The sequence below is a fragment of the Filicampus tigris genome, chromosome 3 (assembly GCF_054856515.1).
Source record: "Filicampus tigris isolate MCC_2025a chromosome 3, RoL_Ftig_1.0, whole genome shotgun sequence".
Lineage (NCBI taxonomy): Eukaryota > Metazoa > Chordata > Actinopteri > Syngnathiformes > Syngnathidae > Filicampus > Filicampus tigris.
The window spans coordinates 22,919,406-22,944,068 of record NC_141219.1 but is presented as its reverse complement, the minus strand read 5'-3'; the positions used below and the strand labels follow the sequence as shown (position 1 = coordinate 22,944,068).

The 24,663-nt window shown below is 39.3% G+C and overlaps 1 protein-coding gene across 2 annotated transcripts in view; it reads right to left on the bottom strand.

Annotated features, from left to right (window-relative positions):
- Positions 1-24,663, bottom strand: part of luzp2 (leucine zipper protein 2) — a 157,546-nt gene that overhangs the window by 29,393 nt on the left and 103,490 nt on the right. For both annotated transcript variants that reach the window (XM_086026768.1, XM_086026769.1), the window contains exon 6: positions 14,316-14,378. In XM_086026768.1, the coding sequence (XP_085882894.1) occupies positions 14,316-14,378 (63 nt within the window). The remainder of the gene's footprint in view (positions 1-14,315; positions 14,379-24,663) is intronic.

Below are 24,663 nucleotides of genomic sequence, written 5' to 3'. Positions count from 1 at the left end.
CGACACAGTCATGTGTATATTCTGATTGTGATGTCATTGGTTAAGAGACCGAGAATTGGATTAAAAAAAAAAAAAAAGAAAATGACGTATACGCTCTCCCGGCTTTAAGAGTGGAAAGACGCAACAGCGCTCCCTGTTCTGGTGGTAGAAACGCCGTTATGCGCTCCCGGCCTTAATGGGTTAAAGGTTTATTTTAAGCTCATTCAAAACGCTTACCTAATGGGCACTAGGGCTGCAATGATTAGTCGAGTAATCACGACGACGTCAACAATCAAAATCGTCAACAATTAATTTTAATCATCGACGCGTCGTTTATTTATATATTTATTTATTTGGCACATTATTTTTCTCTCGAGACAGCTGCGTTTCGCTCTTCTCCCGCAGGCTGCAACGCACATGCGCAGTGAAGGTAATCCTGGTGTAAACAGAAGCATTGTGGGTAAAGTAGTGTAAGCCTTACACTGTAAGGGCCATTCGTGTTGGCAACAGAGTCTGAAAGTTACGGCGCATTTCACCAAATATACCCAATACAATGCAAACCTGCCTTTCATGGCAGCAGATGGGGAGGCCCAATCATTTGAAATAGGGAAACAAGTTTGTGCTTATGCCAGATTTCATGTCTGACATAGGCACAGTTGTGTCTAAAAGCTAGCTGCAGTGAGCATACACATGTTACGTTGTGTGTTTGATGTAACGCTGTAACACAATGTCCTATTTGGTACGCTAACACGTCGTAGTATCTTCTATGGATTAAGCAGCCATTAATCAGTAAATTCGCGTTGATTAACAACCACAACTCTGTGTGTTTATGCCCGTGGTGGACATCGAAGTAGGAAGCGTACGCTTGCTGTCTCTCTCTCTTTCTCTCACTCGCGAACGGAGTGATGCGTTCATGAACTGGGAAATATCAGGACTCAACACAAAAACGACATGTTCCACTCATCGGCATCACATTACAATAAAACACATAATTAAGTTTGTTGTAATATACTATGTTATAGTGCAAAAAAAAAGGTCTTCCTTTTTTTGTTACAGGTGCATACCACACTGATTGTGTAGATCAATTTACTACTTTTAAATTATGCATACTAGTGAAAAGAATAACAAAACCTTTTAGATAAAGTTTAAATTAACACAAAATTAAAAACAAATACAATTGTTTATTTTAGTTTTCTTTAGCACAGACCATTTTCCCAATTTACTCCTCTGATTTCACGACCTTCCGTTCAAAAAAAAAGCCTTGGTGCCCAAGAAGAGTGAGATATGTATACAAGTACTTCTTTTTGTCTTCATAGATAATTTTACTATATTAGTGCAACTCTGCATAGTGTATAGTTTGGTTCAATTTTGAAACGCACTAAAGAATTACAGCTAAAAATTTTAAGGCCAGAGTATCGCCATCAATTTAAGTCGCTCTTTATTTATAAACATGTCGGGAATGATGGCTTGAGTTGCAAAGTTTAATACAAGTTGAATGTACTATCGTCTTGTCTTCATGATTAGTTTGTACATAAAGAATTTAAGATGTAAGCGAATGAGGCTTATTATAAGCTTGCTGCTGCGATTTGCCGCGATTTATATATTTTCCGATTAGTCGACTAATCTCGACTACTGTTAGTGATTAGTCAACTAGCAAAATAATCGTTTGTGGCAGCCCTAATGGGCACCCACTTCTGGTTTAACGGTTTGACGAACCACTTGCCACCACGCGCCGTATTGATTACATCCTCTTTAGCTGAGCTCCCCCTCTGTTCTCTCTGTCTCTGTGTTTGTGTCCTTCTCCTTCTTTTTCTTTGTCTCCCTCTTCATCTCCTTCCTTTTCTTCTTCTCCTCTTCATCCAGACCGAACATGCTTTTTTTTTTTTTTTTTTTTAAAGCTTTTTGCAGACCGAACATATGCAGTGCACAGCATTCCCACCGGGTATTCCCAATGCAAGTAAGTACGCGCAGTTGGGTAACTAGTGGCGTGTTTGAAGCGTGCAGAGGCAATTTTTGTCATTTGCCCATTTCGCCGAGTTGGTTGGAATGAACTTTTAGCCGCCTTGCGACCACATCACACGCAAGACGAATGATTAGTGTGACCAAAATCCACTTGTGACAAAATATTGACATCTGTTTTTATTTCTGTTTTGATTTATTCAATATATCTTGGCACTAGATTGCTAAATATACAATAATGTAATGAGAGTCTTTACAGAATAACACATTACAAAAAATATCAGGCTGTATGGTCGTTTAGCAAAGCTGAATTGATTAAAAAAAATAGTAAAACAAGGCATGGCGCAATTTTGAGAACATTTATTGTCCAGATCTCCAAAGTTAAAATCAGAGCTGCATTTCTTCCGTCCCCGAGTTTCCGTCCTGCATATTCAATAGACCCACGTGGTCCCGGCCCGTCCCTCGCAGGCGCCATCAAAATGGCGTCGAGAACGTAATCTTTACGTCACGACAAACAAAGAAAAAATATCAAACAAAAACAACTGACAGACACACACACACACACACACACACACACACACACACACACACACACACGCACAGCATTGTCATCGGTGAAATAAAAAGAATATGGCACACATGTCATTGCGTCTGTGGAACCGCACCCTTTTATTTTCTATTGTTTCCTTACTCGACCGCGTGTCACGAGTGCGGCACCTGCATGTGCCGCAGTATCGGTTAAGTCCATTCTCGACGCCGGTTGGCTGACTCTGACCGACTGGGACCATGTGGGTCGATTGAATATGCAGGACGCAAACCTGAGGACAGAGAGCCGATGTACAGCTCTGGTTGAAATGAAAACACAGCATTATTATGCAGACAGCCAGATAACATTGCTGATGCTATAATTATTTACACTATAAAGTATATTAATAACCTTTTAATCTTCACGGCCACTCCTCCTGACTGACATATGTGCTACTGTATTAATTCATTTCCAGTTTTTGGACAGTATTGTATGGGGTTTTGTATTATATTTTCTCTCTCGAAAAAAAAAGTTTGATTCTACCTTTTACCGTTCTTTTATAATCAGCAGGAGGAAAAAGGTAGGTTGCACAAAATGCAGCCATTTCGCCCAACGGACTCAAAAACTGTGCTGAGAAATGGGGCATCAATGGCATCTACTGGTGGTTGTGCATTAGAAAAGTAGTTTGATGTTTTCAGTGGAGCAGCAGCACATCGTCCCCCACGTATCACCGTTGAAAAAAAGTCATTCATAAGTATGCCTGACAACGGCAGTAGATGTAAATGGTTTACGGTTGCCATGTTGTATCTATTCCCTGCACTGTCATGAATTTCTTACGTCCGACGCAAGCGGACAATGGTGTGTGAATCCCAACAATGCATAATCAGAGAAGTTGCAAATACAAAAAGGTTTTATTAACAAAAACGAAGGGCCGACAAAGTTTAAACATAAATTGCTGGCGAGAGAAAGCAGGGAAGGATCAAGTAGAAACAAAAACAAAAAAAATCTCTTACAAAAGGCAAGGAGAATTGTTCAGCTGAAAAAATATAAACGAGATAGCAAAAATCCAATAACACGAAACCCAAAATGCTCAGTCAAAGTGACGAGGAATAATAAATAGAACACTGTGAGACAAAAAAGATCAATAATCCGACAAGGCAAGTAGGAAAACGGAGTCCTTTTAAACTCCACTGATTAACATTGGCCACAGGTGCACAGCTGAAGGGAACGCCCCCGCTCCAGCTGGCCTGCAACAAGAGAGAGAAAGAGAGAGAGAGCGAGAGTGACAGAGAGAGAGAGAGAAAACAGAAACAACACAACAGAGCCAAACCATGACAGAATTAGCCTCCTTTGTAAGTGACTTTTTTGGTAAAATAGTTAGGTGTGTTGCCATAGGCTGTTCCACTCTTCACGGGCAAGCCCTGCAGAAGCATCATTTTCCGAAACATAATAATTTGTTTATTTTGTCAAAAATGATATTTTTGCGAACAAACGTCTTTGGTAAAAAAAAAAAAAAAAAAAACTAAAAAAAAAATAAAAAAAAAAAGTCTTAACTTTTTGAGCACCATTGACATGAAATGCCGTCACCTGGAATCCTAACAATGAGCGCTGTTGACGTCAATTGTTGTCAACTAAATACTTTTTTGTGGGAATGGGCAGACAAAAGTCTTGACCAACTTTGGTTTGATCATTTAGCTATGAAAGATTAGAAAAAAAAAAAAGAATAACTATGGCCAGCAGATGACAGCATTGGATGAGGTCATTGTGTGTCACAAAAATGTGTAAGTTCCTAAAAACATGGTAGGCAATTGGAAATGTGACTGTTACAAGCAGCTTGTGAAAGATCGAGGTGTTTGTCATGTCAAATCTACTACGAACAGTGCCGCGAAAGAGAGAAAAGATGACAGAAATTATTTAAATTTAGTAGGAGAAGTGACGGACATATCGCTGGCGTCGGGCCACAACCTTGCACCTCCAAAATGGACATTTTTCAGGAGACCATGCAATGGTTTGTTCAACCATTAGCATTGCATCGTGAAAGAGAGCAAGCCATTTTCAACACTTTAGATTGGTCAATTATATGTAAAAACAACAGCCACACATGTGGACTGACCAATAATATAGATTTTTGAAAAAATATGAAAATCACGAAAATGTGACTTATGAGATTTTGGCCCAACACCAGCAAAATACACATGCACACACACATGCATGGTATGCATGCACACACACAGACTACGAAAAAATAGCGTGCTAATAGTTTGTAAATTTGTCAAATATAAAATTGTTACACTGGTAATTCATTGTAAGTGCATTATTTTGCCATCAAAAGCACATTTTCATTGTTGTTTTTGATATTTTATATAGAAGACATGGACTGTTCGGATGTTTGAGGCGTCAAACAATATTAGCATCAAAGTCACTGTTGTGCATGAAAAATTGTTTTCTGCATGTGTTCATCCAGAATAGTTGATTTGGGTAAAAACAACTCATGTTTTACTACCAATTACCAAAAAAATGGAAGAAGGTAGAAACAAACCTTTTTTGTGATGAAAGATAGTTTATTGGTTTACATAGTCATAAAACAATATTCTGTGAACCTTGAAAGATCAGTCAGAATGCTCCTAATAGGCTGGCACTCAAGAGGTTCTCTTTCGAAAATGGCTGGCAGTCAAATAGTTCAATAATCTTAATAACATTTTTTTTATTGCTCATAGCTGGCCATCATGATAATCTCAGATGAACATAAATAGTGTGGAAAATATTGCTTACGTATGGTACATTTTGGAATTGGTCCATTCTGGTGCGTTGCATTGCATGTTGATGACGTTTTCAAGCTGGGTGACAATATGGTGCGCGCACATGTCACTATCCAGGCTTTGTTTTCTATGGCTTTGGTCCAAGTTATATGCTGCCTTTCAGCTATGACAGGGTTCAGATCACCTGCCATCCTGATGAGGATAAGCACTATAGAAAATTGATGGGTGGATGGCTGGATATTGTTAATTAATCACATGAAAAATCCAGTATTGGACAAAACTGCTCATGGCATCTATACCATTATATGCCTGCATGGACACTTATACTGATTCTATGTCATTGTCCATTAGGTACCTCTGAAAACCATCATCCAATTTTCCAAATTCTTTGTCTGTGACTATTCCAACAAGACTTTGCCTTTTCAAAATGTTTAGGAAATCTTATCACATTGCTACTGAAAAATCTGCTGTTCATCGACTCCCCTGAGCTATGTCTATATGCTGGTCAAAAATTAAGGGTTAGATGAACCTAACATAGAACCTTTCTATTGTAGTAGCATATAACGCTATGACGGAAATGAATTATTCCGAATTTTTTTTTCTTTCTAATATTCAATGAGCTGGGCATCGTCCATCCGTCACTAAGGTCCCGTCTGTACTTCCGGCCGACAACCGTGGTCCCGGTCCGTCCCAAAAGCCATTCGCCGCCGAGAACATAATTTTCTCGTCACACTCAGGCACAAGCAGACATGCTGCCAAATAAAGAAAAAATCTCAAATAAAAACAACAGACACACGTACTTGTGGGGATGGGTGAAATCAATATGGGACACATGTCATTGTGTCTGTGGGACCGAAAGGTATTCAACACTGTTTTATTTATTTATTTTTAATTCGGCTGCGTGCCATGAGAGTATGAGAGGCGGTACCGGTAAATCCGTTCTCAATGCCGTTTGGCTGACTCTCTCCGTCCGGGCGGGCCTGAAATATCGACGAGCACTCATAGACGGACTAAAGCGAAGACGAATGCCCCCCTCTGGCATCTAATTCGGCAGGAGCACAAAAGCATCCCACAACTGCCACAAGTCCCACTGGCTTTAAACAAGGTATAATGTGCCCGACTTTCTCGAACATGTCAGATGAGGAAGACTGGCCATAATCCACGGAGGAGAAGTAAATTTTGTTTTAATTATTCCAGTCATTTCAGATGTCTGAATTATTCAATACAGGTACTGAATGAGGGAGAACTTGGGAAATTGTTTTATTTTAAAGATATGCTCTTGTGCTCATAGCTAATTATATTGCAGGGTGCATTCGTGAAACCGGGTGCAGCACACATATCTCAAAACAATGAATTAGCAAAGCAACCAAACCTTCAGTTTTTGCTTCAGTTGAACCTCAGTGCTACTTTGGGTTTTTTTGACTTGACATTCTGATCTTGCATGTAGATGCATATACTTTTGTCTTTTTGTTTTTGCCTTCTCTTCTTCTCTCGCAAAGTGTCTTTGACCAATGCATAACTATGCATGCACTTGGCTTTTCAAGTTAGTGCAAGTTGTGTGTAAGAAAGGCAGTATTGGAGGGTCAAACAAACTTTACACAAGAGAAGGGTCTTTGAATGAGTGAGTCGTTTTCTCTAATCATGTAACACAGCCACATCTGATATGATCATAAATACTTTAGGTGTCACTGGATTTCTCCTGGTCTGGTTATGGTAAAATCCAGGAAAATTAAATGAAAGAAAATGTAATTATTGACAAAGGCTAGCGACTAAGCATTCCGCTGTTGAAAATAGGTATCTCAATCAAGGGCCTTACAAAAATGTCTATCTATTTGATGATATAGGGTGAGAACACTCTATTCACTGCAACTTCATACATTGTTGTTGCTGCGACTTTAGGCTTGTCCAATCAGAGCCCGCCACATCGAATTACTTGCATTATTTGTTTGGCACAATTTTTTGGGGACAGATGTCCTTCCTGAGGCAATGCAGCACACATTTTTTAATCTGGCTTTGGGACTGACCATTGATGGGTATTCGGGCACCGGCCAGGAATCAAACCCACTCACATGTACCGTTACCAGTGCCTCACACAACTACCTACAGTATATAGAAACTTAAAAAAAAATAAAATAAGCTCGAGTTGAGTGAAAACTTGGCCATCAACCAGACCTTTAATGACTGCCTTCACATTCTAGAAAGCCACCTTTCTCATTACAGTGCCAGAAGCACTATTCAATCAATATTATTCAATCGGCAGTTAGGAGTTTGCGTCTCAATACGATTAATTAGGATATTTTTAATATCAGAATCATAATCCAATTTTGATCGTATGTTAGTTTGGTAGTCAAGATTGCATTGAGACACAAGCCATGGTACTAAAACCGATTTTTCAAATGCAAGCCATGGACACTTCTTTCGTTGAAACTAAGGAGTATTTTATTTGCCTTTTGTGGTGGTGATGCAGATGACATACGTGTGCATAGCAGCATCTGTAATAATAATAAAAAAGGAACATGCAGCAACAACATAATATTTCACAGAAAAGAAGCAAGCAATGGATGCATGTTCTTTCAGATAAGAAAAGCAACTGATTAACTGGCAGATCTAATGCCGCTTACCCCTCCCTTCTCCTCAAAGGTCTGCATGACTCAGACTTATTGACTTTTTCCATGTCAGATGTTTCCCGTGAGGATTTGTCAAATATTTCTGAAATGCTAGATGGTATTTTTGTAATGAACCAACAGCTGTCAACTCACAGCCAGCTAACTGAGCTTCTTTTCAATTTAAATCGAAGTCCTGGATTATTGTTTGAGACACACATTGTATAAAGGTTTGGCATGCTGCAAATAAAAGCTTGGGGCAGCAAACTCTAACAGCAAACTTTACTGGTGCTTGGGTGCTCTACACTAATTCCTTGCAATTTGAGAACACATTCTTCTTTTTTATTATAAGAACCTAAGACGATTTGCTTGCTCACGTTAACAACTGTGTTAACATTAACATTATTCCATCGTACTGATGGAATAAGAGAGCCTTAGTTACCTCAAATGAGGAAATGAGGTCAATTGAAGCAGAAGAGGATCAAGATTATTCCTATCAGCAACTGTTTACACTGAACTTTCTTCGTTAGTTGTCTAGTGACAAAACCTAAACGCTGTTTGCATCAGTCACAGTTACATTCTGTTCCAATTTTCCATGCCACATAATAGTTTCCATGTCCCATAAAGGTGTTCTGAGATGTGAAGCATTGAGATATACGATAGTTTCTTCACTGTATGTGACTAAGTCCACAGCTGCAAATTGTAGAGACACGTCTTAAGCTCCTTTTACAGTCAATTCAAAGCAGAAATATTTACTGGGAAGAGACTTTAAACAAGCCAATTTTATTGTAGCAGCTCAGTTTCTACTTTTATAAAGACAGTTAAGATATATTCAATTGACTATATATCTAATATAACTGGCAGCATAAATCAGTTCACAGTTTATTAACTCCTCATTGAGAACCACATGAAGTACAGCACTGACCAGAATATATCTCTGGAGATACAAATTGTTCTCAAAATGCACACATAAAACACAACTATTGTGATACTGTACAACTATTGTGTACTGTACAATGTTAAGATGGAGATCCAATTGCAGATTAAGAAAACACAATTGAAATGAAATCAACTCTGCGCTCCCAAAGAAAATATTAACATGAAACTAGTAGAATGCGCATCACGAAAGCAGATGAAGCAGTTCATCCACAGAGCCCCTGCAAATGTAGGCCTTCTCCATGTAACAATGCAAGTTCAAGCTTTCAAGTGGTGCTTGAAAAGTTTACAGGATCTAAATCCTTCTAAAAAAAAACTGTAACTTCATTTCGGCTCTTGGCCATGACTTCAAAGCTCCGATTTAAGATTCTATCAAAAGCTTTGTTATTCTTGTTTTTTTTTTTTTTTTTTGTGTTGTTGTTTTTTAATTAAGCTGGAGCTCTATTTGGAAATGTTTTTGCTTCAAGTGCAGATTATAATATGAAGGTTGAACTTTTGGGGTGCATTAAGTTAATCATGTACTGCATCCTATCACTGTTTTTTCACTGTATTTGCTTGTGGGTATTCTTATTCATCCAGGTTATTTCATTCTCGGGGCATTGAATCAATCGCAACTGGAGTGCTCAGTTTGTCTTCGAAGACGTTTGCCTCTCATCCAAGAAGGCTCTGTCAGTTCATGCAACATGGCCTGGTTACTGTATTTCTGTTCATTTTTTTTTTTAATACTATGGCTACTCATCATTTTGACAGTCAAGAACTGGATAGTAGCACATCAATGTTTGATATTTAAAGATAGCAATTGCACTATTCCAGTCCACGGCGTATCCTGCCTGTCGTCCAGTGTCAGCTGGGGTACGCTGCAGCTCACCCGCACCCCAAATGAGGACAAGGGAAATTAAATGGATGGATTTGAAGATCATAACTTCATCTTCCTGTTTTCAAGAACTGTTTGATTGCCTTGAAAGCAATTCTTCAAATTTGAACAGGCAGCGAACACCTGTTCAGTCCCAGACTTCAATAACAGACGTGAGATAGTAAAGAAGAGTGAGTCCACCAATCGAAGAGCCATTTTATCTCTGAATTGCAAGTGGCTTAACCGTTTTATTATAATGTAATCTCTATGCTATAAAGGAAATTTGACGAGAAGATAATATCCAAAATAAATCAAATATATTACCATAGTGCTTCAGAGTCAGAACTAAAAAAAAATAGATGTCAATGGAGTCCGCACTGCATTTCACAGCTGACATAACATGAATATATATATATATATATATATATATATATATATATATATATATATATATATATATATATATATATATGTAAATAATGTATTGTTGCTGTTGACCTAATATTCTCCTAATTTACTCAAATTTGTTGAACCTTCCATAAAGTACGGCACTTAGTATGTTAAATCATGCTTGCCTGCTAGGGAATCCTTGGCTTTGGATTGACTGACAAACTGACAGCTTAAATTATGGCCTTTCAGTCTTTGTTGTCTTTCCAGCTTTTTCTCCGGGGCCTGAGCCAGATCCCCAAGTTAACAAATGTGATTAAGACTTGGAAAAGCTACATGTTTGTTGGATACGATTCAGATATGCTCGGCTTGAGGCTTTGGTGCACAAAAGAGGCTAATAGGTGTTTCCACCAGTATATTTGGGCTAGTTTGTTCACAGCATTGGTTTCCTGTTTTGTCAAATAAAGCATCCTTATAAGACACTGGACACATGATGATATTACAGTATTATATTTTCACGTGAAAAGAAATGCTTGGAATCACAAGCTGCACTATGTAGAAGCAATGTTTGTAAATTAATATAAACTACATCCTTCTGTTGTCATAGTCCTACTGTATCACATAATCCACTAGTTTGCTTGTCGACTAATTGACATGCATAATGTCAACTAGTCTTGTCACGTGTTTTTGCTCTGCTTGAGGAGGAAACAGAGCTACTTGCGGCAAAAGATGAGTGCACTGAATGAAATCTTTAAGACCCAGTAAAGTAAATTCAGAGATTTGTTTCTCAATAAATCATAACTAGATAGATGATGCTAAAAATATATACAACGACTGAGAACTGTTTCTCTTCATTTCAGTTTTCCTTATTATTATTATTTTTTTTTTTGGTCAAGGTTTAAAACACTGCCCAATTTGGGCATCCAGGATGAGTTGACCTTCCTCCACAATATAGGAACAACTTTGGAATAAATAGTTGAGATACGATCCACAACATGCTGTCTTGATGCTGCCTTCACAATTTTTCAAAAATGTTTTTGCTTGCGTAGTTCCAAATGGAGCGGTGGTCACGGTGGTTGACTTGTTAGCACGTCCGCCTCACAGTGCAGAGGTTGTGGGTTTGACTCCGGCCCCGGCCTCCCTGTGTGGAGATGTTGCTTGGCTTTTAAATCATGTGTTGGCTTTATTCAGAGTGTTCCTGTATTTCTGACGTGATAAGCAAAGGAATCACTCTCAGTTGGCAGTATTACATTTCTAATGCTATAAATAAGAAATATGATATTGTCAAATTTGTGAGCAGACCGTGTACCGTGAATTTTGCAGCGTTACAGTGAGGCTTATTGCAGTGCTGTGAGCTTTCAAATAATATTTGAATGCATATCTGTGACATCAATACCGTGATAATATGGTGATTTTTACACTTTATCTCCTCCCACTGAGTCAAATTTTCAAAAAACACAGCATCTCATACCATTTTTATGCAGATGACTGTCAGATTTACTTGCCCATTTCAAAAACAACTGGAGACCCCCTGGCACCCCTCCATACCTGCCTGAGTGTGGCAGGGTGTGGTTGGCCCAAAACTTCCTATGTCTTAATGAGGGCAAAACTGAGGTTGTGATCTTTGGCCCAACTGATCTACTGTTGGACTTGGGACCCTTAGGAGACTATGTTCGGCCCTCTGCCACCAACCTTGGTGTCACTGCGGACAGTGATTTTAAATTACATAGACTGATAAACACAGTTCGGGCAGGCTTTTTTCATTTTCGTCTTTTATCTAAAGTTAAACCATTTTTATCTTTTGTGCATTTTGAGCGGGTTATGCATGGTTTTATTTCATCTAGTCTGGACTACTGTAATGCTCTTTATTATGGAATTTCTCAAAAAGCGCTTTCACGCTTACAGTTGGTCCAGAACTCTGCTGCACGCCTTTTAACCGGAGCCAAAAAACAAGATCATATTACACCAATTCTTGCATCTTTGCATTGGCTTCCAGTCCATATTCGAACGGCCTCCTCAGATGAGTGTTTTAAGTCTCGTCTTAAGACCCACTTTTATTCTCTGGCTTTTAACACGGCGTGAATTGTGTGGTCCTCAGTGTGTTTTAATTTCATTTTATGTATTTATTTTTGTTATGTATTTATTTTATTTCTTTATATATTCATTGGTTGTGATATCACAAACATATGTGCAGCACTTTGTAAGAGCATTGTTTTTTAAATGTGCTATATAAATAAAATGGATTGGATTGGATTAGATAAAACTAAACCATGAGCTTTTGATATCGTTACAGCAGGTTTGTCTGATGAAAATGTCATTTCAACCCACGATAGGATTGTTAGGAAAAAAATTGCCCCCGGCCAAACAAAGTTGCTCATCCCTGTTTTACACAAAGTGGGCAAGTGCAGTTTGTATGAGGGCTCATTTGAATGAGGTGATGGAACGGATTACATTCGTCAATCAACTTACCAAGTGCTTGCATACCACATGCATGCACTTGGACACACATGACTTGGAGGGAAAAAAATCTGAGTGGTGTAATGGCAAACAACTCTGCCTAGGCATCATTAGAACCTTTCAAGGTGACACATCTTCAGTGGCGCTTGAGTTCCCTCCATTCTAACATCAACCAGAAATCAACTTCTCAAACAAAGGTTGTTCACTTAAAGGTCAGGCAGAAAACTACCATCATTTCTAAAATTTATGAAGCACTCATAACCATTTGCTGAGAACATTTCACAGGCTAAATAGCTATACAATGAACAGGAGTTTGTCAAAACGTGCAAACTAGTATTAGAGAGTGAGGGGACGGAATGGGGCAGTTTATGTACAGCATGCTTATGTGTATGCTGTTGCTCTTTACAGTAACAGTCAAAAATGTGTCTCTTTGTCTTGGAGCGGTTGGCCAACCCTGCTCCATGTCGTTGAAAGCTACAAATCAAGCCAGAAATCTTGGTGCAATCATTGACTCAGACCTGAATTTTAACCACCACTTAAAAGTCATAACTAAATCTGACTCTTACCACCTGAAAAACATAGCTTGAATTAAGGGCATTCTGTCTCAACCAGACACAGAAAAATGTGTTCATGCTTTCATTTTCAGAAGGCTAGATTATTTCAATGGTGTCTTTACAGATCTTAATAAAAAATCATTCAGACAGCTGCAGCTGATCCAAAATGCTGCCGGCGGAATCCTTATAAACACCAGGAAACTGGACCACATCACACCTGACAGCAATGGATATTGTGCCTGCTACAACAAAGGGACCTAGATGACTAGACGATGCATTTAATTGTATTGCGAAAAGGATCTGGAAGGTGGCGGCGAAGCTAGTACGTGCGTGTGTAGCTTCTTCACACACACTTAAGTGACATATCACCCACGCTGCTGCCAAACTAGTTTGATTCGCGGCAGCAACAATCAGGGTGATAGATCCTCTACTTTGTGGCAACAAATATATTGCCGGGCCGAGTCGGGGAAAACTGTAACATCGCAACATGTGACATAACGGACCGATCACGAGAGAAAATGTGTGCGGCGTCGTATACGCAGCAACAATTTCTGACATGTAAGCGGCATGTGTTGCAGACCTGTCGCCAACGTGTCTCACAGCACAATGCATCGGTCATGTGATGCAACGCGGCAGTTATCGCCTGCGCCAACGCGGGAGTATAAAGAAGCCTAAAGAAGCCTTTCGCTGAGTAGGTTGCGATGAACTTTGGCTACCTCGCGACCACGTCACACGCATGAGGGACGATTAGTGGGCCGGACTAATATCCACGTCCGCCCTTGCTTAGTCCGCCTCTATTTTTTAAAAATGTGTCACCCCACCGTCCTCCGCCCCAAAAATGGGCGTCCGTTCGGGACAGAGGGACAGACCGTTTCGCGGCTCCGCCCCCGGGACGGACTGCCCAACTCTGAATATTATATATATATATATATATATATATATATATATATATATATATATATATATATATATATGAATCTTGCACAGTGGTCAAAATATATTGTGTATAATCTAAATATTGTTATTGAAGGTTCCATAACTTCAAAATGATATCCAATCGCAGACGAGGCTTGGTAAGTACAGGTAAATGTGGCTGATTGTCAGGTTATTTTTCTTACACTGATACAACACATTCATACCAAACTAATTACCAAATGGTGAGCATTGTCACAAGCAAAGTGAAACTATGACAAACTGAAATACTTAATAACTTTCTGCCCTGCACTGCCATCAACATGCGTGACAAAACATTTGGTTCCACAAAACACAAATTCATTGTTCTTCAATTGAAAATGCACTTACCTCTTCAGCATGAGCATCACAAAGCTTGTTTCCCGACAAGAGTTTATTCTTCAAGCTCTTGTTCTGAAAAAGGATGAAAGAGGAGATGATGGAATTGCTGTCTGGTGGTTTATGTTCCTTTACATGTTTTCTTATTATATGATTCAGTGGGCCTCAATTTCTCAGGCTGGGCTAGAACTCGGACAGTGAGTGCTTGGATGCATCTCAATGTCAGAATAGATTTAGCGTCACTAGGAGTTGGGTTTCTCTGCATATAAGTGCTTGCATACAGGATAATAAAACAGCTGAAATACTGCTACAATATATTAGAGAAAAGTACTACAGTATATGTAAACTCCGACTATCTAAATAATGGCAATTTAAAAGGCTTATTTATAGAAGATGTGTTTGAAAGACAAGGATTTCAAAGGCTGGATTTACACTATAAACCTATCTCATGTTGCACAGTTGTAATAGTTTTTCTCTCTTGTAGCAACCCTTGAAACATATACAATAGAAGATTTAAGAAATATATATCCCAAGTCACAAAGCAAAAATACAATTGCAGGTATTGCAACATAAAATTAAGAAGCTCACTTTCTTAGTACTATTTTCTCCGTACACACCGCTATGTACTGTACAGTATATACTGTTACCACGACCAGCAGTTTGGGGTAATGATCCCCAATGTTCCTGCTTGTCTCACTTCAGCAACTCAGACAACTAAAACGGCAGCTGTAAACATGCTGAGTCAACCTGAGTCAATACTGACAAAACTTGTTAGTGTTATGAAATCATGAGAAATAATAAACTGATCATTTTAGCGTGCTACAAGGTTTGCATAAGAACAGTAATCGGAGTATTAACACTCTTGCTTGCCAAACGCAATAGGTGGGCTAAAATAGAAAATGAAAAATTGTGAAGAACGACCCCCCACGATCAGAACCCAAGTCTTTTTCCTGTTATTGGACTTCTGTGTCATGGATTGCCCATGACGAGCACCATGTTCAAGCATAAGGGTGTCCATATGTGCACTTTACATCAGGACACTCAAGGCCAGAATTTGATGATCAAATTTGTGGTCATGTCATCGGACTTGCAGCCACTCTCTTGGACATTCGGGGGAAGTGAGGGGCGGCTGTCAACCGATCACCACCTGGTAGTGTGTTGGATCCAATGGTGGATGAGGATGCCACTCCGACCCAGCAGACCCAAATGTATTGTGACAGTTTGCTGGAAACATCTGTGAGAGTTCACTGTCAGACGTTTCAACTCCCATCTCCGGCAGAACTTCACCCACATCCCAGAGGAGGCAGGGGTCATCCCAGAGGAGGCAGGGAACATTAAGTCCATGTTCCGCGCATACATTGTTGAGGTGGCCTACCAAAATTGTAACGTGGTTGTGCTTGTAATGAGGGCAATCCCCAAACCCTTTGGTGGACACCAGTCAAGATGAAGAAGGGGTCTATAAGGCCTTTTTGGCTTGTTGCTGCCCCTGTGACCGAACTTTGGATATGTGGAAGAAGATGGATGGATGGATGAATGGATGGATGGATGGATGGAGGAATGGATGGATGGATGGATGCATTTCAAAATGCACCAACTGGCTTTGTCGTTTTGACGATCTGCACTAATAGTGATGATCCAATCCAAGAGATGTGTCAAAAGGTCTTTGTTTACAAAAATTGTAATGTGGCATTTTAATTGAGTTTGTTGTGTCTGGAAAGTTCTGCTGGCAAGCTTTCTTTTACTCTTTGGGAAGGAGGAACATTTTTGAAAACATTGAACACAACAAATAAACACTATTTGGGCATTTTCTGGAAGTATGGCAAAGCATACCAGGGGAACTGGTATGTAATGTGAAATCGTTTCACTAACTGCAATTTTATTTGGATAACCAGTGCATATAAAAATATAAACTTTATAAACATTAAAATTAAAGTAGTCATATAAAGATTAATTTTGTCTGTCATCGTTATCTTGTTAAAGCTGTGTTTTGCCCTAAACATAGTTTAATCTCTACATTCAAATCTGCTTACTTTCCTCATGGTCTATCGAAGTATCCATGGTGTGCCTTGGAGCGAAGGTGCACTCTAGTTCACTCATCCAAAGGTTTACTTATTTTACTTCTGTCTTACTACTGTCAAAAACTTGAGACATTTTCATTTCTATTTAACATACAAGTAAAGCATTCTAAGGCAACCGAGATAATGAGCTGGCATAGCAACAGTTTTGTGATCCAGTGAGGCAAAACTGGACAAGTATCAATTCCAGACAGTTGCACCTCCATTCGCTCCTACAGAGGGAGCACCATATGAGGACATGTACAACTGGCAGCTGTCACAAAATGTGATGTAGTTAAGCCCCTGGACACACGCTGAGTGAAAATGAGATCCTCTAGAGCCTGTCTGTCACTGTGCATTATGCAAAATGCAATATTCTGAGCTGCATATGTCCAAACGTGTTACTCCTGGAGTGGACCTGGAAGTAAAGGAACATTTTCATATTTATATGTTGTTCTTTCCACTTAGGCCAATACGAGAGTGCACTACACGTGTAGGTCCTACTACACAACTTGCTTTTCAGTCGCAAGAGCATTAACCCACTATTGCATAGTGATATAACATAGTTCTGCAACTCATCTGTTGTTTTTTTGCAGTTTTATGCTATTTATCCATCCATTCATCCATCCATTTTATATAGTGTACTGCTTATCCTCATTAGGGACAAGGGTGTATGAGAGCATCTCCCAGTTTACTTCGAGCGAGATGCTTTTTCCATAGAGATTTCAGCTTCACAGGAAACAACCATCATTCCGCCTCTATCCATGTTAATGAAGGTAAAGCTGGAAAATAAAAATGTACAGGGTCCAAACTAAAATGTAATGACAAATAAATGAGAACTAAAACTGTACATCACACAAATGCTGAAGCTATGATTTAAGTTGACAAGGTCCTCAAAGTGATTTTTACAATGTCATTCCATTCCTAAATAATTAATGATATGTTGAGTCGAAAATTAAAACATTTTACTGACGAAGCAGCAAATTTTTTTTATATCTTGGTCAAAGGTCTTTGACACTCCACGAATGAACTGGGGGGATTGAATTTGCAACCTTCATACTGTGTGGTCACAAATAACAACTGATCCAATCAACTCTAAATATTAAATCCTGATTTCAAAGATGAATGAGAAGGGAAGAGGTACTACTTCAACTCAGACAAAAAAGAAAAAGACATATTTTGTGTAAAAAATGTACTGTATTCTCTCTCCGAATAGTCTTTATATATATATATATATATATATATATATACACACACACACACACACACACACACACACACACACACACACACACCCACCAACATTCTCTACTGGGCCATGAAATAAAATCTAATTATGGCACATAAGAGTTGTGTTGATCATTACAAAGAAAATATTTACTGAAAACCAGGAGAGTAAAGTGGAAGTTACCCTCAGTTAAATCACTGTGGGAAGGTCAGCCCAGGCTCACTAAACATTATCTAATGTTGTGAAAGGACACATATTACACTGTTTCTCTCCCACAATTGTCATAGTTCCTAGGTGTTTTAACGTCTATGCCATACTTTCATAAAAATACAGAGTATAATATGACATAGTATTCACGCTATTTCCATTTTTGCAAAAATAAGACGTTTTGGGAGCCCGCCATCGCCATCTCATGCAAGTAAGTCAGTATCACCCCATACCATCTACTGCTGGGCCAATGAGCCCAGCTTTTATAAGGTTGACAACCAGTGGGCAATATTTCATTTGTCTCCTCTTCTGCCTTGTTCAGCGGGTTAGTGGCAGCCTGCTTTTTGCATCTCCTTGCAAAAGCAGAACTCAGAGTGTAAAAAACAAGCGAGTGACCTTATCTTAAAGACAATGAAAGGAGTTTTGCTTGTGGCGGATACAGTTCGTTCAGTGTATGTGACGCATTGACACTTTGCCAAACATAAGCAACCTCCACACATTGCACCAAGTAAATGCTGTTTATCACAAGCTAACACTGCTTCAATGTGAATCTGCGCTTCAACAAAGCTCAGTGCAGCTCTTTTTAATTTGAGTGAAGCCACCACTGGCAAATTTAACCATATCTCTCCCCCACACACACTTAAAGCAAGCATCCAGAGATTGTTTCGCACTATCACTGACGAAGGCGACATTTCATCATGCAACCACCGGATTACACTTGTCAGTATACCGAATATAGCAGGTTGGTGGCTGACATCACCAAACACACATACCGCCACAACCATGTCTACAACTTGGTGCATGCACTCTTTACCAGAAGTTAATGTGGGTAACATTGTCAGCCTTTGGCCTAGGCATGATAGTGCTTTTGCCACCGCTAAGCTTCTCTTTTGCTCTACAACTTCATCCATCCTAACAGCCCGTATCATTGGCTGAGAAATTCTGTGTAGTGGTGGTTATTATTTTAATGAATACTACTGTTTCACATTTCCTGAAATGGGCAGATCATTAATTATTTATGTGGTTGTTGAATTTCACACTTATTAGGTGGTCAGGCTCTCCAGAGACCCACTCAAATTATTTGTATTCCAACAATAAATAGTCGTGCGGTGTTCACGCTTGTGCAGTTACTTGCATGCAGTTGGGGCATATGTGCATCAAGGTTGTTGCATGTGTTCCATGAATGATTCACAGCCAGATAGGATACATGTCACTTAGTATATACAGTGCATAAATGTGTATCTATAGTAAGCATTAAATCCAGTAAACAGTTGAAGCATCCATCCATCCATTATCGGAAACGCTTATCCTCACGAGGGTCGCGGGCATGCTTGAGCCTATTCCAGCCGTCATCGAGCAGTAGGTGGGCACACCATGAATTGGTTGCCAGCAGTTGAAGTATATAGAAAAAACAAACATAATTAAATAATTATGGGTTGGCTGGCTACACTCATTAGTTACAGCGGGACATCTTTCGTTTTTCGCTCATGTACGTCATCTCCGGTCGGCGCCGGAGATTTACGTCAAGGATGCAACATAGATTATTATACAAAGTAGATCAACATAGATCATGACAGCGAGGAAGGAGGACATTTTTTAGACGAAGCAATGCGTTCGGTTTTGTGGACAAACTTGGGATTTTGCAAAAAAGGAGATCGTCTTGACAAGACGTTTGCTGTATATGGCCTTTGCAACTGCTGAGCGAAACATAACGGGAACTATTTATTGACGCGGCTCGGCCATTGTCGTGACATCACAAACAGAAAAAAAGTTGTCATGAATCGAGAGCGGTAGCAGCCATGCAAAGTAGTTGCACAAACCAAATAGGTGGTGCTGCCTTATTAATTCTAAAACTCGATAAATCTCCCTGCGCTCAATCAATTACTTATTATTGCGGATCAGAAGTGCAGAAGTCTCTTGCTGCTCGACCAGCTGATATTTTGGGAAAATAATTTGCAAGCATTAGGCAAAATTATTTACTGCTACATACAGTTGTTCTTTAAACAAAACGGCACATTAATTTAATGTCAAAATACACACGTTTAATACTTGTGTATAGTTTTTGTTCCACAAAAGACATTGTTGAATAGTGTATAAGATATATGAAGAACTTTATCAAAAGTTAGTAAGTTAATGTATAAAAGGAGAACTAGCTTGTTCTGTTTCACTTTGTTTATTATAGAATATTATGAGAACTATCTTGCTCTGATATCAATGTTGTTGTTTTTTAATTTTGGAATAAGTAAAAAAGGTATTCTGTAAATTCAACTAACTCACTGTCTTTTACAGGGAACTTGCCAAATATAATCTGTTCAGTCACCGCGTTCGGACAAGAGGAGACAAGATGTATCTTTCAGTGTTAATACAGTAAATGCAATTTATTTACCAAGGTTTCTACCATTGTCCTCATGGCGTCAAAATAGCAGTAAATCGCTTGCCAGCCCCTCTCTTATTGGAAACGCTTTCTGATGTCACGACGGCACCGTTGTAAAGTGTAGAATATTCTTCAATCTGAGGGGATTTGTTGTCGTGGCAGACGTCAGAGTACATTCAGTGCCGCCCAGCAACGTTCCATTCTGTGGTGCTGCCCCTCACCACATACCACACAGTACAAACGTGTATGAATGGGATTGACAACGATGGACTGCAAGTTCAGAGCGAAAGGGGCTCTAAGAGCCGCATGAAACCGGGCAAAGAGCCACATGCGGCTCGCGAGACAGTTGGCCAGGCCTGGTTTGGCGCCTCCGTAGTGGCGAACGCTGCAACTGCAGTTAAAACACGCTGCTGTTGCAAAGGGAAATCAACCGCGGTGTGTTGAGCAATATCAATCGCTCTTGGGGGGAGGTGGGCACAAAATAGCTGGAGGAGGCCGCCTCGCAATTTTGAACGCAGGAAAAACCCTGGTAAAGCCGAGTTGATTTTACAATAAAATCCAATGAAACTGCATTCTATTGTGCTTCTCTGGAGCTACCGCTAGGTTTATTTACAGGAAATCCATTTTTATCGTATCGAAATCGCCTTTAACATATTGAATTTTATCATTCCAAAAAAGTGATATATCACTCTGTGTCAAAATCCTTTATGAGCTCCAAATGAATTAGATAGTGCTGGAAATAAATTATGCATATTATATGCAAATTAAAAACACAGAAACATCCATTTGTCTTTTCTGTGTATAAAAAGCACTTGAGTGGTGGAATTGCCGATTAATACAATCAGCCCCCTGGCATGCTAAGCTAATATATCATCGTATTAGTATTAGACACTGCGCCACAACATGGTCATTCAGCTTTGAGGATTCACTGCCACATCAGATTTCATTACAGACAAGCTCTGGTAGTAATATTTTACTTAATGGTTAACATAACACACTCTTTATTCTGCTAGGTTTCTGAACATAGAGCCAGCGCTATTATAAAATTGTCATAACTTCAGGCAGCTCCTAAACTTCAGGAAGAGCACAAATGATAAAAAAAAAAAGAAATGAGAAAATTCATGCTGACTGTTACTTGCAGTGGCAGCACTGTCGATACTCCATGTTACTGAAAAATGTGCTACACGAATATTAAAAAGCAACAACATAAAATACCTTACATTTTTGCATCTTGAAAGCAGTATCCCTGGACCATTTGTAGCCATTTTCTCACATCATACCAGTCATGTTGTCCTTGTTTATGTGCACCTTCAACCAGTAGTCCATTGTTCACTCCATATCCCATGTTTTTTTCCTGTAGGCTACCCGCATTTATGAATAAGATCCATTAGATTGTTTTGTTTTTCTGTTTGTCTAGAAATGAATCCGACTCTAACATTTTCACACAGACCAAACAATCATTAACACATACAACCTAAAAAAATGAAAACAATGAAGTGAGCGTTTCTTAAATGTTGCATATTGCCGTCCATTTCCCCTTTGGCTTATTTTCACTCATACATTTAAAATGTCAGGGAAGATACAAGGCTAAAACACAAGGATTGGAAGGTGAGGGAGGTCTGATAATGCCGAGTCACCTTGACTGGTGTGGTTCGTTTACTTTTTTTTTTTAAATGTTAGATTGTATTCCAGGTTGTAGGGCCACCTTTCTGTTGAAGAGCCAAGAGTCCAGTGTAATACAACAACCCAACAATGTCTTATTACACACTTTGTGAAATGCAAAAACAGATAAATGTATGTTACCCATAATTCTAAGACGATCTTACTTTCCAATTTAATGATTCCCATTTAACTAACTTCAGACAGTTGTATAACATCAGTCCTACTGTCATTTATTTATGAATTAAGTCAATCAGGCTGTCCAGAACATCACCTGCCCTCTCTGAGTAAAATGTTACACCATGTCCTACCTATTCTCATCCCATTTCACTTAAAGCTCCATTTTCACTAGTGCACTTTCCCCCTGAATGTGCGTCAGCAATCATATGTGTGAAATTACTTTTGACTGAGTCTTGATGGCGCAGAGAGCCTCCTTTTGTTAATACTGTAGTTATTCAGTCATTGAGTAGTATACCAGCTGAGTGGTGAGAAAGCCATTAATTCTCCATGCCGTATCCTGCAGCTAAGTGTTTTTGTGAATTTCTTGGGAAAAAAGGCAATTTTTTTATACACATTTTTTTTCACTCCAAAAAGATCATTTCCTGCTGGCTTACTGTTTCAGTAAGAAACTTTAATGGTGTCGGTTGTCTCGCACACAATGACAACATCTGTCTCCTCAGGGTAACAGACGGGTATTTTTTTTTTCCCATTTCCTCAATTTAACCAATATGAAATAAGATTAAAAAAAAAAAACATTTAGACTCAACATATCAGTTGCAAGGACAGGAGTATGTGGCAAAGCTGTCCTCTGTAAGGCTGACAAAATGCAATAGGATCCAGGTTTGCATGCAAGTCATTCGCCGTCAATATTCCTTGTAAACCAAAGAACACATAGATAACATTTTCATATTAAATTTAAAGAGAGATGGGTGAACATGATTATTTTAAACGATTACCCTTTCAGCTTGGCTCAGTATTTCCACACAGCATATTTTTATGACAGCAAATGCTGGCAGTCAGTTCAGGGTGTACCCTGCCTGCTGCCTGGAGACAGCTGGGATAGGCTCCAGGGTGCCCGTGACCCTCGTGAGGATAAGCGGTTGGGATAATGGATGGTTGGATGGATGTCTGACCAATGGCCATGCTCAACATTGTGTTTAGAACATACTAAAAGTAATATTTGATTGGGCTGAACCAGTGCAATACAAATTAGTACGGAGTATCAGCACTTCTCAATTTTAGCCTCTAGCATACTGGGACTTTGTGTGGCGTACCGGCACTTCACATGAGTCCACAGTACCCTGTTTCTATTTCCCTCTTGACTTTGAGATACCCGCCTGTCCCTTGCAAAGAAAGAAGGAGGAAAGAGTGAAGAATGTAAACATAGTAGAGCGAGGAGAAACTTCGATACAAGTTATTTATACAGTCATTGGTTGAAAACATTGAATCCATAAATGTTGGCATTGCTCCAAAAGGGCAAAAAGAGAACCCGGACTGATGATGAAGCGAGTATTGATGACAATGGACGACACGTTGCAAGTGAGGAGCAGCTTCTAAATCACTTGTTGCCTGCGATGTCAACAATAATTACACGGATGTAAGGATGGAAGCACTTTAAAAGGACGAGGACGGAAGGGGTCGGAGGATGATTATTTTTATGAATTAGGACGGAGTGACAATGACGGAGGACTGACCGGCCAAATAGGGTAAAGTGCCCATCTCTACTTATTCAATCCTAATTAAATCCTAATCCTTGTGATATTTGCAGAGGTTGAAGTGGGCATAAGTATGTCCACATACATTTTGGTGCCCATTGATTGCCATTTTTGGAACTTATTAGCGGTATATGTACCTTGATTTTGAATGGGCAAAGTGTGTCCGGTTTCTCAGTTGACTCCCAGCAAGAATGGGAAGAGGCAGAGGAGCGTGGCTGTATTGCTGACTAGAAATGGGCGTTTTGAGAGTTGTTAATTATTTACTGATTCCTCCAAAACATATAAAAAATTCCTGGTACAAAAATACATAAGAGTTTTTGAGTGACAAATGGGCCATTCCGGCCGGAGGATCCCTTTAAGTGTTGTACCTGTAATAATGTCATTCATTATGACTTCACAAATGCACAGCCTTTTAGTTTTCTTTGTCTTCTGAGTTTTTTGTAATTACATAATAGATGGTTATCGTTTGATAGCATAGTAGAGGCGTATGATAAGAAATACCGATCTGCATGTCTCTGCTTGGTACATTGTTGCAGAATTCAATGTGCACTTAAAATTGAATTTTAGTTAATCTATCATGCATTTGCCTGTTTTTAGCACAACATTTTCATCAAGCTTCCCTGCAGTTATGTGGCAGTTTGATGATTTGTTGTTCAGGATGCATATAACATTTGCATAGAAATACCCATCCATCCATTTTCAATACCGCTTATATTGTTCAGAGTCGCGGGCTGCTGGATCTCAACTGACTCTAGGCAAAAGACAGCTGCATCCTGAAGTTGGTGGCAGTCAGTCACGGGGGACATTGTGTATACAGTGTCTATAGACACACAACCATTCACACTGTCAGTGAGTGGCAGCTGAACCCAAGCTGCCTGCAACAAAGGCAGGCAAATGTAACACTACATCATCAGTGAAGTGCATATGCAGTAAATGTAGCACACAATATACTTTTAAACAAGCATGAGACTTACTTCAAAACATTCCCTGTATAGTTAATAAGACTTTCATTACGGACACGGTTTGACTCTGTAATGGATTTATTGCAATAGAATTGATATCCAGTTGTCTAATTTGAACAAATTGGAATGCAACTACCATGACTCCACAGACTGAAGGTTTT